The sequence below is a fragment of the Xiphophorus couchianus genome, chromosome 5 (genome assembly GCF_001444195.1).
Source record: "Xiphophorus couchianus chromosome 5, X_couchianus-1.0, whole genome shotgun sequence".
NCBI lineage: Eukaryota > Metazoa > Chordata > Actinopteri > Cyprinodontiformes > Poeciliidae > Xiphophorus > Xiphophorus couchianus.
The window spans coordinates 16,986,908-17,005,121 of record NC_040232.1 but is presented as its reverse complement, the minus strand read 5'-3'; the positions used below and the strand labels follow the sequence as shown (position 1 = coordinate 17,005,121).

Genomic DNA, 18,214 nt, shown 5'->3' with positions numbered 1-18,214 from the left:
TATGAGTTCAGAAAAATGTAGAAATTAGTCGTATTTATTAAATGTTTCAAAAATTTAAAAAAAATGAATTCTGCAAATCAAAACATTTTGAACAAATCATAAAATATATTCTTCATAATTTTCTTCATTTATATAAATGATCTCTAAATCAAGACACATATTACTTCATGATCGTATCACTTCAATATTAACAACACTGAGGTACAAAAGGTGCTCAGCAAAGTGCACTGCAGTTTCATCTGAACTTTCATTCAAACCAAATGACAGGTTAAATACCAACGGTGAGCTCTCCCGCTACATTCATATAAAGACAAAGCAGTTTTACATGGTGGCTGCAAAACATTTACATCTAGAAAGTGCAGTTTCAGTATTCACAATGCAGAAATTCTACATGTTAACAGATCTAGGGGGGTTGCTAAAAAGACAAAAACCTTGTTCTTGCTTTATCGTCTAAAAAAGAATGTTCTGATTGTTGACTAGTTCTGATCTTAAATGTTACCACATACAGAGCTTTCTACATGTATTGGGACCACAAGCAGTCTATGTAAAAAAAAATAAAATTGTTTTTTTGCAGTAATATCCATCTGAAAGTTAAAATCAGTGAACCAACTTTTCCTTTGAGTACATTTATTCTGTGGTGAACAAGTTTTATACTTTTAGAGAGTTATTGGCACTATGCTCATTGGCACCCTTAACAAATCCTTTAAAGCATGTGTAACTAAAGCATTTTGGTAAATTGTACTTCTTTTTTTAGGTAATCAGGGTGCTTAAAATTTTAATTGGTAACCCCTGGCTTTCTGTTTCTTGGACTGATGTGATACCAAATATATTTTATCTATTCTTCCAAATGGATATCAAGAGAACATGCCATAAGCTGAATATGTGTTGGTCTTTGCCAATCTGAAAATTATAACAATATAGCTAGCTGCCTAAACTTGGCTGTAAATCAAAGAGATCTTAAAACACCTGGAAGTCTGACCACAAAATGATAGACAAGGAACAACGTTTATCTTTCCATAATCCAGTATGAAGAGGATGATGGAGCAAAAATGAACTCCAAAGCTTGCTTATTAGAGTACTGGAGAAACCTGTGGTATCTTGGGGTAATCAAGACCCCATAATAGGCATTTGTTTTAGCACTTTTAATGACATTTTGTGTAAGGCTTTAAATGTAAAAAAAAATACTAAATAGAAAGTTTTCTTACAAACAAGTCAAATTAGCTCTTGAAGACGATGTGGAGAAATGTTATTTCAAAAATAAAAAATTAAGTTGTATAATTTGATGCATATTAAAATATGACCTGATCTTGTGTCACACAAAGCTCTCGTGCCTCTCCAATTTAAAATATGAAATTCTTTGTGGAACTGATGAAAGTATCTTGTTCTGACTAAAGGATGGTGACAAATAACTAATCACAGATGGCGTTTTAAACATCAGCTTCTAATGTTAATGCCATGGGAAGGCTTTAATCCACAACATAGCTTAAAGAAATAAGCTTAACCATGCTCAGGCTCCATTTAAATGGGCCATTTGTTGAATAAATTTAAAACAATGTACTAGAAGCTGTTGCGACACAGAAATAAACACGCTCTTGTAGTTAATTTTCTCATGACTTTGGTATTAAACTCAAAATGGAGAAATATGTAACCTTGAACAGTTACAGAATATTTGAATCCCAAATTTCCAAAATGTACGACATTACTTGAAAAAAGGGTGGGTATGACATCATAACTCTTCATATTGCTTTCTTTTTGTCATTTTTACATTCTAGATTCATGCATATGACATTCTGCCAAGGTAGTTAGCAGGGACGTATCCCTTCTGTCCATTGGCCTCAGCCAACCACCACTGCTTGTTTCCGCCCAGGTCACAGAACTGGAGTATGCGGACATGCTGGTACTCCTGCAGGGACAGCTCCTGTTCACAGCGTGCGTGAAATGCATAAACGGCATAATACTGTGGAGACAAACATAGTCCAGATGTTACTGAATGCAACAAATATCTTTGTTTGTGTGGATACAGTTTACTTTCTCATTTCTAGTACATATGGTGTATTTTTATTTTAAACCAGTGGGGGGCACTGCTTTTTAGTTTTCTACGTCGACAAAGAAATGATTTCCGCTGGTGAGTCTAAGCTAACTATTATCTTTACTTTAATTAATTAATTTATTTTTTTTAAAGAATAAAATATTCTAACGTTACTGTAATGATTAAACCAATAAAACAGAAACACCTGGGCAGCACCACACACCTGTTGGGTGTCACCATCCACCGACTCTTCCAGTTCTTCAGCGTTCTCCAGCTCTCCCTGCAGACCTGAGAGGGTTGAGCTGCTGTCTGTGGTGTTCAGGCTGAGGCTACGCATGCTGCTGCTGCTGGGTGACACAAACAGGCTGAGATCGTCAAAGTCCTCATATGTGATGACAGGAGGCTGCTGCTGCTCTTTGGCCTTCTGGTTTGCCCGCTGGGAGTCCCTCAGAGGGTTGTACTGCTTCAGGAACGTGGAGTAGACATAGCCTTTGTCACCTAATGGAGGCAGAGTAACATGACTTGTCATAATCCATGTTTTTGGTTATTTGGTTTTGACACACTGGTATGATTTTTTTTATCCTCCCATCAGCGTTAAGACTTAAAAGAATCACTGCTCCAAACTAACTGAATAGGTGTTTATGTCCCTGCTGTTATTTGCATAGATCTTTCCTTTCAAATAATATTACTGCTGAGACTTTCACATCCTTGATGTTTGCAGTTTTTTCACTTCTTGTTAATAATCTGTTATTATTCTTTAAATAATCAGGTGCACATTTATTTTAACCTAAGCATGCTATAGCGGTACAGTATCATGCTTATTTTTACATATATTTATTTCTCTGTGAATATACATGCTACCATCTAACTTGCAGCTGTTGCACCTGAATTTTCACACTGCTGCACAATAAATTACATTTCTAATCTATTTAGTTCCAATTAAATAAACGGTGCCCCTTTACGACCCTAAAATAGGAGTAATACAGCACATTTTGTTTTCTAGATGTTACCAACAACTGATAATAATAAACTTAATATCAATTCATTAACAACAGTGAACAATGTGAGCAAGCTAAAAAAAAAAAAAGGCCAGGTAACGATATTCCAATAAACAATTAGTCAATTATTGAATGAGTCGACCATTATTTCAATAATCGATTAATCACTATTAATCTGATTAATCGTTTCAGCCCTATGTTGTACATATGACATTAAGGTTGTCAGCACCTCAGAGGCTGCAGAAGCGTTGTTTGCACAATCCTAAACTCAGCTACGCTTTGTGTAAATATACACCAGAGCTGCTATTAACAGAAAGAATAATAACAGCTTCCCACAAATGCTGCTTTTCTCAAAGGAGAATCCCAGGCCTGTAAAGAATGTAGCTACCTCTAAGAAATACAAATATGCAGAAAACAGGGAGCAGCATAAGAAAAAAGTCCCTGTAACCTCATGTGACCCCAAGATCCCCAGAGGAAAACGCTTTGTACTATAAGTACAGAGGTGTTCAGTTTGTTCCAACCGGTTGCTGGTATCTCAGCTGATTCTGGGAGACAAGCTATGGAGTTGGATCTGTTGTGAGGCAACCAGCTCTAGAGGCCCCAGCAACCATGACACCACGCCAGCTCCTGGGACTAATTCTTGTGTGCTGACTTGTCAGAAAGTAAAGTAAGGAGTCTTAGTCATCTAAAAAAATGCATGAACCTATGCCAACCACATACTGTTTTTTTTAAAAAAATAAAGTCTTTGCTTTCTCTCTCATACGCACACACACACACACACACACACACACTTGCCTCCGTTGTGCACCAGCCAACGGCTGCTGCTGCCTAAAGGGTCTGTATCCTCCAACAAGGCCACCAGCTCTCCCTCCAGCAGGCTGAGGTCCTGCTCCTGACAGCCATTACACTTCCTCTTCAGCTGGTAGAGGCGGTTCGGTGGGTACTCCGCCAGCAGCCAGGCGCGCTGTTCCTCTGTTTGATGCTGCACCTCCTGCACCTGGAAGACAGAGCAGTACAGAGAAGTGTTGGTGTAAATATTTGCTGTGGGTATTTGCTGCGTGGCGCTACGTAACAGAGTTGTCAGTAATCAGTACATGAGGGACAATTCATCTGGAGGAAGGAGTTTTAGATTATGCCTTCACATGACTAAGCACAAATAAAACTGCATAAGCAACTCAGACTAGGAGATTTTATATATGTGTATTTTTGTAAATTTTCTGGTGTGATGACAGACAAAAAAAAAAAAAAGGTAAAGTTTTGAGATTTCGGCTTGAAAGTAGAAAAAACCCTTCATGGGCAAACCTTTATTTGTCTCAAGTAGCCAATCAGGTGTGAGCAACATTGAGCAACCCTTCAAGTATAAAAACCTAAGCGCTATGATTATTTCTATGGTCTTACCACTGTTTTTTTGTCTCGTTGCCTCTCAAAGCTGACTTTTCTCTCCATTAACTTCTGAGCATTATCCTTCACAAATGTCAGATTGTTCAGCTCATCCATAATGCTGTTCTGCACTTCAACCATGTTTGACAATGGAGGCTTTAAAGTACAGAAAAACAAAGGTTAGATCAATGTCAAATAAACAAAACTACATCTAATAACAAGCTGCGGGTGTGTGTGTGTGATTCTCACAGGCAGCTGGTGAACAGCCGGAGCTCCAACCAAAGCGCAAACCATCAGTCCTCTGAGCAGGGCCACCAGACACAGCACGCAGTTTGTCAGGATAGTATAAGCCGCCATGTTGAACCTCTGCAACTCATCCACTAGCAAAGCATTGATGGCTTCATAGTCTCTCTTGGCAGGACCAGGAGGCACATCTGACGCTGGTGAGGCGGTGGAGGACACAGTGGAGGTGGAGGATGAGGAAGCAAAAGAGGAGGAGCGCTCCAAGCGGCAGCAGTAGTCCAGCAGCTTGTCATAACGCTTCTGGATGAGCTTCTGCGGAGCCGTGAACATGCCCTGCAGAGAGGTGAGGGGCAGCAGAACCAACTCCTCCATTCGCTCTTTCTGAAAGAGGAGGGAAGGGAGAATTGTAGATTTACACAAGTTTGAAAACTCACTTGGTGCAGTTTGTATACAGCTTGATACTAAGCAGATATTTCCATCCTTCCGCAATCTTTGCGGGATTGCATGGGGGTACTGGTGCCTATCTCCAGCAGTCAACATGGCAGGCCACCAGTAAGCAGATATTTAAGTTATTTAAATGTGTTCCAACTTAGCTAAGGTCTGAAAAAAAAGCCTCAAACTGTCATCTAACATGGAAGAAAGCTGGTTATGATGTTGAAGAACAACACAAGAAACAACAAAGCTTAGACATCGAAAGTGATGGAAGACCAGAGTCACTGTCCACAGTGAAGCCCTTTTTTTTCATTTTCTGAAGCAAGATTAAGATCAACGTTGAATGAGAAAAACCCCTGCTTCAAAATCAACAAATTCACTCTCAACTGAAAACTACAGCTGCCCACACAGATGAGCCAAATGGTTTACCTCAGTTCATCAGATGGATGGTTGGACTAGTGATGTTCAAACACGATAATGATGTCAACAAAGTAAAATCAAACATGGTTTTGGCTGGAATAAACAAGGCAGGAACCAAACAACTTTAAATGAGCATGACAAATTCTTTTAAGAACACTGGTTCAAATATCCAGCCAGAATTTTTCCAGCTTAGTTGCAATGTAAGTGGGGTTGGATTATTTTTACCCTGTGTGGCTTAAATAAAATCCACAACAAATTTCAATGTTTTATCCCTTAAAAGTCCTACAAGGTTTCCATTGTCTAATTATTCCACCATGGAAAAAAGAACGATTCAAATAAATCATTAAAAGCTCAACGTTGATGTGACTTTCATGCCCACGATGAATATATGTACAGTAAACTAATGGCATCAACTGTATAAACAGTATGAACCTTTATTTGCCCTCAGTTGGGAGTTTTAGGAGTTTTTCTATTATGCATTAATGAGAAAAATATCACTTGATATGTTGCTTTTAGAAGTGTTTGCTAAGTACAACAATTATATCAGATAGATTCTGAACTTTGCACATATAGTGCTGAAATAATCTAATTTTTCAAGCAGATTTAAAAAAAAGAAACATGAAAATAATGTCTAAGACATGGTTGTTGTCTTTTTACAACAGTTGGTGAAAATGAAAGTCTGCTGGTTTTCTGCTTGGAGAAAATGTCAGCCTTCATCTGCTGTTGGCTGTTTGAACAACTGTCTAATGAAGAAGTGATTTCAGTTTTGGGGACCCTGTGATATTCAGAATGAGAAGTACAAGCAGGTTGTGGCAGCAGAGAAGAAACAGTGTTGCAAAGTGGACACGGAACTGTGCGAAAAATGAACGTTGAGCCATAATTAGATGGAAAAAGGGAACTGTGGAAGAAAAAGTGTAGCTAAGCAAGGAGTACATATTTGCAAATTGCAAAAATGCAGCAAAAGTTGTACTTACAAAGTACTTATAAGGATCTTTGCCATTCTTGTGTGACGAGCCATTTGTGTCTGCTTTGCTTGGATCCATAATAATGTTTTCCATGTCCTTCATGTTCTGAACAGCAACAGGCACCATCTCCTGCAGAGAATTGTGGAGGCTTTCAGGAAATTGACAGGATATTGAAAATTATTTCTTTCTCTTCAGATTTATCCCATTTTTAGGTTTGTTATGAGAACTGTACAAGTGGCCATATACTGTATGTGCCAGTGACAAATAATGGCACCTCTGGTAAGATATTATACAAAGAGTTAAATAGATTTTTTGGCTTTTAACATAACTGTAACATCACACAGTGACAATCCAAACTTTAACTACAGTATCTTTTTAAGTTTGGAGAAAATACCCATTAAGAATTAAGTTTTAACAAAATTACCAATAGCACAGTCATATATAACCCTAGTGAGAAAAAGAAACAGGTGTCTTTTTAACCCAGAAGACCACATAAACACAAAATATATTGATTACAAATGAGACATAATTAAACTTTATGTTTATTTCAAATGTATGTTTAGAGATGATCGAGGATGTGAAACAAAGGATTTTGTAACAACAATCCATTCCTAACATTGGATTACTTTCCCATAGCATAAAGGGACTCGAATTAAAGGGTGTATTTTTCAGATTATATTGCTGGAGCTGCAGTAAAAGAGTCGTTTAGTAGCTTAAAGCTTTTTAGACATCTTCACTGAGGGTGCCAATACAGTAAGCATGGCGGAATCTACAACAGCTCAGTTCTCACCTGAGTGTATTGCACATAACAGTTAACATTCTTGGCCAGTTGCCTCACAGCTTTTTCCAAACTCCTGAACAGTTTCTCTTCCTTATCAAACACTTCATCTCTCACCTGCAGACACAATCATAGATAAGTAAATGCTCTGGTATGTCGGCTGTTAAGCCCAATCACTGATCTGTTTCTACGTCTGCAGAGAGTGAAGGAGGAACGGCGTGTTGTTACCTGTGGTTCTACTCCAGTGAGAATCTTCAGATATCCTGCAAACCTGTCTCCTTTCTTCCGGAGAGAGTGGATGTTAATCTTGTTTAGCTTGCCCCTCAGCGTGCCTTCATCGTTTTCTAACCTCTTGTACTTCATAACTAATGTTTGTGAAAATAAAAAATGCAGGCAAGGAATAAAAAGCAAGTTTACACATTTATTAAATAGACTGATTAAATGAACAATTTTTTGGATGTTAACAAATTCATACCTATGTCTTTCCGTCTCCTGAACTCATTGATGTTAACATTTATGATCTTGGAAGCGGTGAGCGCCTCCTGCAGGGGCAGATAGTCAATGTGGTCTTCAGGGGTGGCCTGCCAAAGTTCCCCCAGAAGCAATGGGTACTTCATGATCCTCTGGACTGGTTTGATCAGCAGGGAGCCCATGTCCAACAAATTGGGTTTTCCTCTGTGGAAACACAAATTTGACTCAGTGAAGGATCAGAGAAAAAAGCAAATGGTGAGAAAATCTTTGTTAAAAAAAAAAAAAACTCTACTTACTCTTGGTCATAGATTTTTCTGCAACAGAAAAAAAAACAGTTACAGATTGAAGTTTAATCTTAAGGTTGCAAATCATAATAAATACAATTATTTAGCGAATCTAGTAAAACTTACTTCAATGCTAAGATGCATATAGTAAAATGCTGCTTTATCTGTTCCTCCTTCTCATAGGCTTTCAAAGACATGTTGGCATCGTCATGGTGGTAACAATAAATCTTATATACATCTTCTAAAGCTGCCTTTGCCTGAATAAACACTTCCCCTAAAACAAACAAGAAAAAAAAGACCTTTGTTTTAGCCGCTAGCAGTCAACAATAAATGGAAGAAAAAAAGAGTCAGGAACTATGAAAGACGTACCTATGACGACTGCTTCTGGATCTGGGTCAGACATGGCCACGTGCAGTCTGTTAAGAAGAGCGGCAGACACCTCACACACCGTCTCCATGTTGGTGAAAAGTCGGTCTACGTCAACAACCTGACAAACAATATGGGAAGACATTGTGCTGATTAAGAACTGCAGCATTATGTATGACAGTCAGTCTATTTGCATGTGCACAGCTTGCCCATCTGTATTTCAAACCATGTAAATTAATTTTCTTGATGTAATGAATTTGTAATTTTAAAAGAGCTTTCTTCAAGAATACCTTTGACAATTTAGAAATGTTAAAAACCGTAATAATTCAAGTTTTGACAATGCAAATAAGATATGTGACTATATTTGTAATAAATTAAAGATGACCTAATTAAGTATTTTTAAATGATTTATATGAACAAAAAACACTTTCTTTTTCAACTAAGCAAATATCTATTTTCAGTAACACTGGGATTTAAACTTTGATTTACTGGAGGTGAATGTCCAGGTTAAATCAGTTAACTGTTCAATTGTAGACACATTGAAGCCAAGACCCATGTACCTGTAACACTCGCAGAGGCTGGACGACTTCTCTGATGCACAGTTCCAAGTCAGTGAGGTAGTCCTTTTCAGTTTGCACAAGTTCTTTTATCACTTTCGCCCTGCGGCTCATCTTCCTGGACCAAATCTCTTCCACGTCCAGCACCGGAGAGGGAAGAGCTGACAGGTCAAGTGGCATCAATTTGTCTATGGACAAGGATCATTTAAAAATGAGTCCAAGTTAATTGATTTAATGTACATTTTACTTGATATCATAACAGGATGAAAGACTGGCGATGGGCTAAACAAAAAACACAGCTCAAGAGATTATTGAATTGCATTAAAAAGCAATGTTGTGCTTTTTAAATTTTAAAAAGCACAACATTGCTATTTAAATAGCAATGTTGCAATTTTAATTAAAAAAATTATTGATTTTTTTAAATTAAAAACTCATTTGTGTTTTTCTGTGAGTGTTCTACCACCAGCTTGACACCTCAGTGAACCTATGTCACTGTGATCTCATCATCTTCAAATGAAAGTCAGAGAGCCTCACTTCAGCATGCCAGTCAGGTTCACTCGCATCACTTTCACTTTTTTTTAAACGCTCTGCTGTCTACACAGTTTGAGGCTGTTCTGTGGCAGGCTGGGACGTCTGTTTAAGGAAGAGCGATGCTTCCTCGCTGCCTAATCGATGCCAAGCGCTGCTTCCTCCTCTGGCTGCAGAGAGCAATAAGGTGGGGGGAAACAGAAGGCTGCAAGCATCGTGTCAAGTTACGAAGCTAATCTGGATGCTGATGCAATCCTGCGGTGCGGATCTCAGGAATCCCATCTGCTCAGATCTTTCAAAGTGTTTGTGGGGCACAACAAACTCACAGTCAAAACGGAATAATGAAACCCACTAATGAAGTGACACTGAATGACTGAGTAGGTGCACACAAATCGTCATGACTGCACATGACAGTACTATCTGCTTCAAGCAACACATTGTAGCATAAGGGTTTAAATTTTTACCAAGGACTGCTTTACATCTTGCTCAGGCAGAGACAAAAGTACCATTTGGAAAATTATTCTAGAACTATCTGGCAATAATCGTTCAGGGATTCCATTTTGAATTTATATTATTTACAAAGGTCTTCACTATTTTTGAGTAAAACTAGTTAATACTCCACAAAAAAGTGTGCAGATGTGTTGCACGTTCAAATACTTGCCCCATATTTTGCTATTTAAGAGACAACAGAAACCAAAGAAGTAGGAGAAAGTAACTTGATAAAAGTGACATAATATTTGATCTGTTGGGTGAAGCCCGGTAGGACGGATCATGTGACCTTGCCCAGCAGTGTCTTATGATGAATTCAAGCACAGGGAAAATAGTAACATGGCAGAAACAAAACTCTGATCACACTCTACCGACAACACTACGTGTTGCTATGCCAACTCACACTTAAAGCCACAAAAGGTTGGAAAGTAAGACATTTACTATAGTTTATGCAGTCATATTTTAATATGTATAATCAAATGATAATATTTCACATTTTTTTGATTGCTGTTCTTGTCATGTTATAGTTATAGAATAAGATTTCTTCATTTTTAATTTTTAATTTATTTCAAAATTTAAAGAGAAAATAATTTGGTTAAAAGAAAATTGGCAAATTTCTTATTGTTTGAAGAAAAGTTAAAAAAAGAAAAGTAAATAAATGGTAGGAGCCCAGGATAGAAATCGTGCTAATATTTTAGCATGTAGCTGTTTCTCAATTTATCTAATATCATTGTTAATATTCCACTGATAATGATCTAATGAATGTGCTTTCTTCAATTAATAATTTCTGAGAAACATTTGTTTTAAGGTTTTCTGCATGCTATGATTATTTTAAAGATCGGTGGTCAGGAGCAGAGCTAAACTTTGAATTTGTACCTGTTGAGGAAATCCAATGTTGATTTTGAGGTTTATGTCAGGATCCTCTTGTAGAAGCCGATCCTCTTGTAATCTTTGGCTCTTATATAAATCATTTCCTTTCAAGTTATGCAAATATTATAAAGTTTTTGATCCTACCACTACAAGTGAAATGTTTCCCATGACACAAGTTTAACAATGTAAACAATCCTCCCACATCCTTATCAGCTGGAGAGATGTTCTACAAACACACCTTTGTTCACCACAGTCACATTTTTTTTTTTTAAATCGCTGCTGTTTTTAATTTGATTGTAAATACACCATTATGGTTGTGGTGTGTATTTGTTGACATCAGTTACTGATTTCTGAAGAATGTTCTTATTTTCATCCACAAATAAGAATATTTGTGGATGTGGAACTGAACAGTGTTACAGCAGAGATTTGATTTTCTTTTACAGCCAAACAAGTCACATACAATGATCATTTTCAGTTTACATAAATGCTGGATTTATTTGCCTGGGGCAGAAATTGGGTAGGTTTAATAAATGATTGAATCAAAACTGTGACACACAGTTGTTGGAATATGCTGTATAATACTGTTAATATCAGTGGGTTGTGTCAATAGCTTTAGTTCAAGCCAGAGAAGAATTGTATTCACTTTAGATACAGTTATGCATTTACCTGCTCTATAGTTTGTACAAGCTAGTGTTAGCTCTGTGCAACAATCACCAAAGACATGGTCATAACACCTACAGAATGTCTTATTAGGCATTGTGAGATTTTTTACTATTTTTTTATTTTTTATTTCATCTTTTTGAATATAGCCAGGTAGATGACACATCAAATGTAGATGAGGGAGCTCAGCTCGGCTGAGACCGAAATGTAATTTTTTGATATTAATACCATGTTTGGTAAAAACTAAGCACAGCACAATGAAACATGATGGTGATGGTACAATGAGATGCTTTATTTCAGCAGTGACAAAGAAACTGGTCAGACTTGATGGGAAGAGGAATGAAGCTAAACAGCTATAGAGTCACCCTCAAAGAAAACCAGCTAAAAGCTTATCAGACTTCAGACAGGGTCAGATAAATAAAAAAAAATATACAGCACACTCTCTTGATTTTTTCTTTAAATGATTGTTTTCTTCCATTTTACAGGTACACAATTTGTAATTAAACCTTACTGACTTTTGTAGTTGTTACAAATGTCTTTGTTTTACACAATACACAATACATTATACTATCTAATAAGTCCCAAACACACAATGAGTAACTAGTTCTTCAACAGTAATCAGAAGTGTCATGTGTCAGCAGTAGTTGTCAGTCTGTAAGAAAGATCGCATACCTGAAAACCTGAAATTGTGAGAAAATAGGCCCAAGGAGAGTTTGAGTTTGGTCATTTCTAACCAGCTGAAATGTCACTGCTGAATTTTAAAATTGATACAAAAAGCATGTGTCATGAAAGCTTCACTTCTATTTGCTACCAAACTGAAAAACAGAAAAATTGGTGGGACATTTTAAGTTTGACAGAATCTTGTTTGGTTTGGTTTCTGGTGCGGGATTTCCCATGAAAGCAGAGACAAGGGTGTTCTCTGTTCAGCCCAGTGAAAGGGATCCAATATGCTAGTCCGGAAAGAGCACAGAAAACCTGACAGATTGTGTTGCACTTTTTGGAAAAATAATACTTTGGACTGTGCCACACACCAAAGAGAAAGTTATCATTCCAAACAACCGTAATTTGAAGCATGCAGAAATTGGAGAAAAGCTGGTTACAATAGGTGGGTTATGGTTCTTATTCTCATTAAATGGCAACATGGTAAAAGCAAAGAACTTTTTTCATCGTTAAGTTTTCTTTATTTTATTAAGTCATACAAAGGTAATGTTACCATAAAATACCAATAAATGCCAATTGTTGCAAAGGCCTGAAGGAAAGAATGTAAGCTGATAAATCCTTATGTAAACCTTAAAATATTAAACTGCCTGCACATTTACTGGCACCCTGAGGAAATTTGTGTTAAAAAGTTTACAAAATCAATTCTCTTTTGTTTTTGTGTTGTTTTTACAAGACAATAATCTCATAAAGAAATGTTAGCTGTAGTTCTCTACCAGGAGAGGAGGATTTGGAGATTTGTTTTGAACCTAAAAGGTCTGTTCCTCGTCCAGCCTGGTTGCTAACAGTTTCATTGGTTTTAAACCATTTAATCCATACTCTGAAAGTATATATGAGCAAATTGTTTTTTCTTGAATATATTTCTTCATGTTTGAAGATCAACACATATCTGCCTCAATTGAATGGTACGTTCACTTTTCTTTCCCATCTTGAAGGGAACCTTCTTTAACATTTCATCTTTGCACCAGAGGGAACCAGAAAATCATATTGAAAGTTTCCAAAAACAAGTGAATGAGCACATATTTGAAAATGCTTAAAATTGACAAATGTCCGTAGGCATTGTAGAACTTTCTACTTTATTTGGATGCCATTGGATATGAAGGGGTCCCTAGCTATTGGGAATGGTAAGATATCCTGATGGTTGTTATATGACCACCCATTCTTAGTATTTTAGAAATTGGACAACAGATGTTCAAACAAGGTCCAAATTTTAAAAGCAACCAGTTTTTAAAATTTGTCTCTAACTTAGCACAGGAATTATTAATCAAATGCTACTTTAAGTTGTACTAACCAGCATATGTGACCCTAAACCAGTATAAAACCATATTTTCTTGATTAAATGTGTGAATGCCAGAAATACTAGAAAACCTTGTGTTTGACCAAAATTTGACAGATCATCTTTTCTCCTTTCTTTTTTGGATGCTTATGCCAGTCCCAGACGGTTGTCGCCCTGGGTGGTGAGCCATATCACACATGTCAAAGACTGCAGCTGATTAGACAGACTGATGTCATGTCTCCATGGCTGCTTTGGACAAACCTGCCTGACAGGCAGATGAGAGCAGACTTGAAGAGCAGCAGCTCACATGTTTCCTCTTTCAGTGAAGTCATCGTTCTGTCAATATTTGCATTGGTAATACCCCTGTAAATATGTAATACTGCTCATCAGCTGAATCTAAAACAGGGTGGGTTAATGGTTTACTGAAAACACCTTTGTGTGTGTTTTTGACATTTCTGCCCACCATGATACAGGCTGGGCTAGAAAATAGTACAAAGGGGCAGTAGAGTGGTTCTATTTCAGGTAAACAACGCTGCTGCTGATGAGGCAAGCATAAATAAATGTGTGCATGTGTGTATATTTGTGTGAAAGTTACCTATGACAGTCATTGAGATGATTTTGCTTTTTATTTGTTTTATAAAGAATCAGAGGTCAGTGTGTTATATGATTTACATTGTTCACAGAAGAGGAAACTGAGGAACAAGTGGTGCAGGAAAGCCAACATACTTGAGCTGACTCAGTGATTGTAACCCCCCTACTGACAGCTGATGTCATTTGCCTGAAGTACAGCATTCCCAGTGGCTGACTGCACACTAGGACAGGTAGAGCCAGTTTTATTTTTTTTTCTGAAGAGTGGATATGTGTTAAAATTAATCACCCTCATCTGTAGTTGTAATGCCATTATTGCTATTATTACGTTTAATAATAGCACTTTTTAAACTTCAATTCATTCTTAAGTTGAATCTTTTTCATTTGCATTAAATGAAAACACCTCTTTGGACTTATTGTTCCAACGTCTTGAATTTATAAAAATAACATTATGTTAGTTTTTCCAGTCTTCCTGGCTAATGTCTTGTTTATGTGCAAGTCCGGAATACCTGAAAGGCCACTCCTCAGTGCCCGGGTATGGGGCACAGTTTGCATATGTGGCTTCATCCCTGAGGGAGTATCTTTCTCAGCACATAGTAACACAACAGGTGCCCAATAAAGAACAGAGCACAGTTACTGGCTGGTGCAGTGTTAAAATTCCCCCACCCCCTTAAGCCATGGATGCTGTTTTTACAACCTGTCTATTGTGCATTTAATACATTTCCAGGTATAATTTTGCACTGAGACACTTTAGTTGCTATAGTTTTGTCACTTGGGAACATCTTTAGCTGCTGTACCTTTAATTTTAGCGCTGTACTCCGTCTTGTCAGACTGACTCCTCCTCACCAGCGTCCCCAGGTTGATGTCACCTTTGGCCATGTCATCGACCACTATAGTGTCCGTCTTTCTCCTCTCCAGGTACCGCAGGAACACAGGCCGGTTTTTTCTTTTTATCTGTCTTTCCTTGTCCTTCTCACCCCCACCGGCCTCCCTGGGATCCATGGCGAGCCTGTCAGGTCCCCCTTTCCTCAGGTCAGTGAAAGAGAACAGGAGGGTTGAAAGAGAGAGACTGCCTGGGAAGTTCAACAGGTGTACTGTTCAATGTGTCCTGACTGCCTGCAGAGCACAGGTAGCTCAGCTCCTCCCCATGTACCTGTCACGAGGGCCACACCTCTGCACTTAGTGCCTAGGCTTTCCTCTCTTTAGACCATCACATCTACCCACCAAAAGGACATTTTGTACCTTACCTTTATTTAGAGGGTTTAAAGGAAGAAAATACTATTGAGGTCATCTCCTTGCTCATACACTTTAACAAAATGGAAAGAAAAACTGCCTCTCACTTACTGACTAGGTGCCAACTGCTGATGAGGAAGTTAAATAAGGTAGTCATGCAAATGGCCTGGCTGTAAAACACACTGGGAAATTCAGCTTCATATTTACACAATACAGAATGAGATCATTTTTAGAAATCCTATGCATTTACCCATAAACATGTTTACAGGTGCATCTTTCCATTTTAAGATTTTATTTAGAAGTTAATTTACACTGATTAAATCCAAACAGTGAAATTTATGTTTCATAAACACAGTACAAAGAGAGTTACATATGAGTGTTTATTCCTATTAATTTTGTTTAATATGACTTGTAGCTAAATTAAAACCCAAAATTCAGTTCCCCAGGAAATTAGAATATAACAAAGAAGAAACCCCAACAAGATATCCTTTTTCATACAGAAATATTGCTCTCCTCCAAAGTATGACCACGTGCTGACCAGCATATCACTTTCAGTACTTACAGTAGCTGGGCCTCCTCTTGCTGCACCAAAGCAGCGTAACATGCAGTTGATCAGTCTATGCCATAGTGATCAAATTAGGTACTACTATGTTTGGCAGAGTGGGCAGGTATCAAGTACTGCTAGAAATGACAAACTTCATAAAGTCACCAGAAGAGACCGTGGAGTACGCTAAGATTTTCTGGTAGACAGTTTTGCTGAAGTTGGACAGTTGACGAACAACCAGCAGGTGACACGGCACCCCAAATCATATCTGACAGGGGAATCATTGAATGTCAAGCAACTTGACTTCTGTCTCCCTTCTACCTTCCAGCTCTGGAACTTTGATTTTCAAATTACATGCACAAATTGCTTTTGTCCGAAAAAGAGATTTTACATCACTGATCAACACTCAAGTTTCTCCTTAGGGTATGGCATTTCTGGTAACACTTGAAGCCTTCTACCTTTAGATGCCTTCTGTGAATAAAGGTGTAATGTAACTGAATCTAAATTAGCATTTTAGCAGCAGCTTTAATTAAGCAACTGGATGTTAGCCATTTATTTAGCATCTTCTTGTTCCAACTCTTCAGGGTTGGCAGGACAGTGCCTGGCAGGAAGTCATCCACATCCAAGTTAAGCCCATGTTGAAACTGACTGGGCTTTCCCTTCGAGATATAACTCATTAATGATTCAAGAGAAGGCAAGGATTTCTCCTTGACGCTCCTTGACAATGCTATGTTCTTACTCTCCAAACAGCATTGTTCCCTAGAAACATTATTACATATTAGAGTGCTATATATGCTGTCTTATATAGAATTTGGCTTAGCTGGAGATCATATTACTTATGCAACAGTACAAGACATGCGGGAAGGAAGCTGGAGAGGTAATTACCTCAGGCAGCCTTTCTTCATGCGATGCTGAAACATAAAGCACACATGCAGTAGTGTCACAGGTTTATGAAAGACTGCCAGATTCTAAGGTCATTCTTGGAAACGGTCAATACTGTGAGTCCATGTTGTCTGTTGATGTTAGGAAAAGCTGTTAGGCATTATTTTCCTGCTTTCCACCTCTAGAAAGCACATATAAATTGCATGCACTAGCAAATCATAGTACTGAGTCACCAGGGAGTACTTGTATAGGTAGGCCATACAGAATCAAACACTGTGAAGAAACATACAAGAGAGAAAACAGCATAATCTGTTTGTATAGAATAATTGCTCTGTGATGACGGAGTTACATGAGCATCTTGTTTAATATATAGTGCAGTTTGCTACACCTGCTGAAAGACAGAGACGTACTCTTCTAAACCCAGTTAAACTAGGCAGACAAAGACACTTAGATTTAAAAGGCCCATTAAATCCCCAAGGTCCAAAAAGTATCCCAAAATTAAGCTTATAGTTCAATGTAATGAAAACCAAGTTTTAGGTTGGAATCTACCTCTACAGATTTTTCTCAAAGCTCCTTGAATGAAATACATTTGAAAGATTTTGATAAACCAGCTTTTATGGCAGCTATGTTGGAAGCTGTGTTCATCATTTGTTTGAAGAGTGACCAACTATAAAAGAGGCACATCAAGGTGAGTGGGTGGGGTGTTTGCCCAAGGTATATATACACGTGTGGACTTTGATCATGATGTACTGTGGCCATTAAACCTCAAAAAAAAAAAAAAGAGAACAAAAGGGTAGGTTGGGGGGAGATTAAGGCAAAAGTTGAAGCTCTTTAATGGGATCTTAAATCTTAGCTCAGGTAGTTATTGAATATCTTGATGTGGCTTATTATACAAACAGCTACATGTCTCACTTGTAAGTGTAAAATCCTACAAGGGAAGAGTTTGACTCAATGAGAAGACTGAACTTAGCTTTTAAATTCTCTGTGCCAATGGGTTGCCGCATTGGCATAGATGTTGCCAATGTAGCATTCTCTCTGCCACAACTACTGTACATCTTTGCAGGTGTAAAATCCTACAAGGCAACAATAGCCTTGTAGGATGTTTAAGGTGCCACTAGTTGTGGCAGAAGGCCCGATAATGCAATACTTACAAATGCAATGGAGTCAATAAGCTTTTCAGTAATGTAAAGCGGTATTATATTATTGTTAACACTGAGCAAACACATATAGATTACTTGGCGGCTGTTCTGTTCCTGTATCCTAGCACTTCCCACTAAAATGCACTGAGTTGCTGTAACAAGCCATTGAAATGTATAAAGTGATTTGTGAATTTATTTGAATTTTGCAAGCTCTTTGTCGCTTTCTGTCATCGTTGTAGTCTAAAGTTGATAGTTTTGGAGAAAGGCTTTTTATTGATTGATTGATTGATTTTACAAGATCCCTTTTACTTTGAAAATGTAACAGGAAGCTTCCCTACTACACTTCTCGGACGCATGCGGGCAGG

At 37.8% G+C, this 18,214-nt stretch overlaps 1 protein-coding gene across 2 annotated transcripts; it reads right to left on the bottom strand.

Annotated features, from left to right (window-relative positions):
• Positions 1–18: 18 nt before the first annotated feature.
• arhgef38 (Rho guanine nucleotide exchange factor (GEF) 38) lies at positions 19–15,382 on the bottom strand. Of its 2 annotated transcripts, none has more exons than XM_028018271.1 (14): positions 14,849–15,382; positions 8,927–9,111; positions 8,370–8,487; positions 8,127–8,274; positions 8,013–8,030; positions 7,721–7,920; positions 7,474–7,610; positions 7,258–7,362; positions 6,477–6,596; positions 4,657–5,031; positions 4,426–4,563; positions 3,823–4,024; positions 2,253–2,527; positions 19–1,957 (listed from the first exon to the last, which is right to left on the bottom strand). In XM_028018271.1, the coding sequence occupies exons 1-14, from the start codon at positions 15,051–15,053 to the stop codon at positions 1,775–1,777; spliced, it is 2,409 nt and encodes an 802-aa protein (XP_027874072.1). In that variant the 5' UTR covers positions 15,054–15,382; the 3' UTR covers positions 19–1,774. The 2 variants fall into 2 exon arrangements, with proteins under 2 accessions (XP_027874072.1, XP_027874073.1); XM_028018272.1 differs by lacking the exon at positions 14,849–15,382 and adding an exon at positions 10,817–11,118.
• Between the last annotated feature and the right edge of the window lie 2,832 nt (positions 15,383–18,214).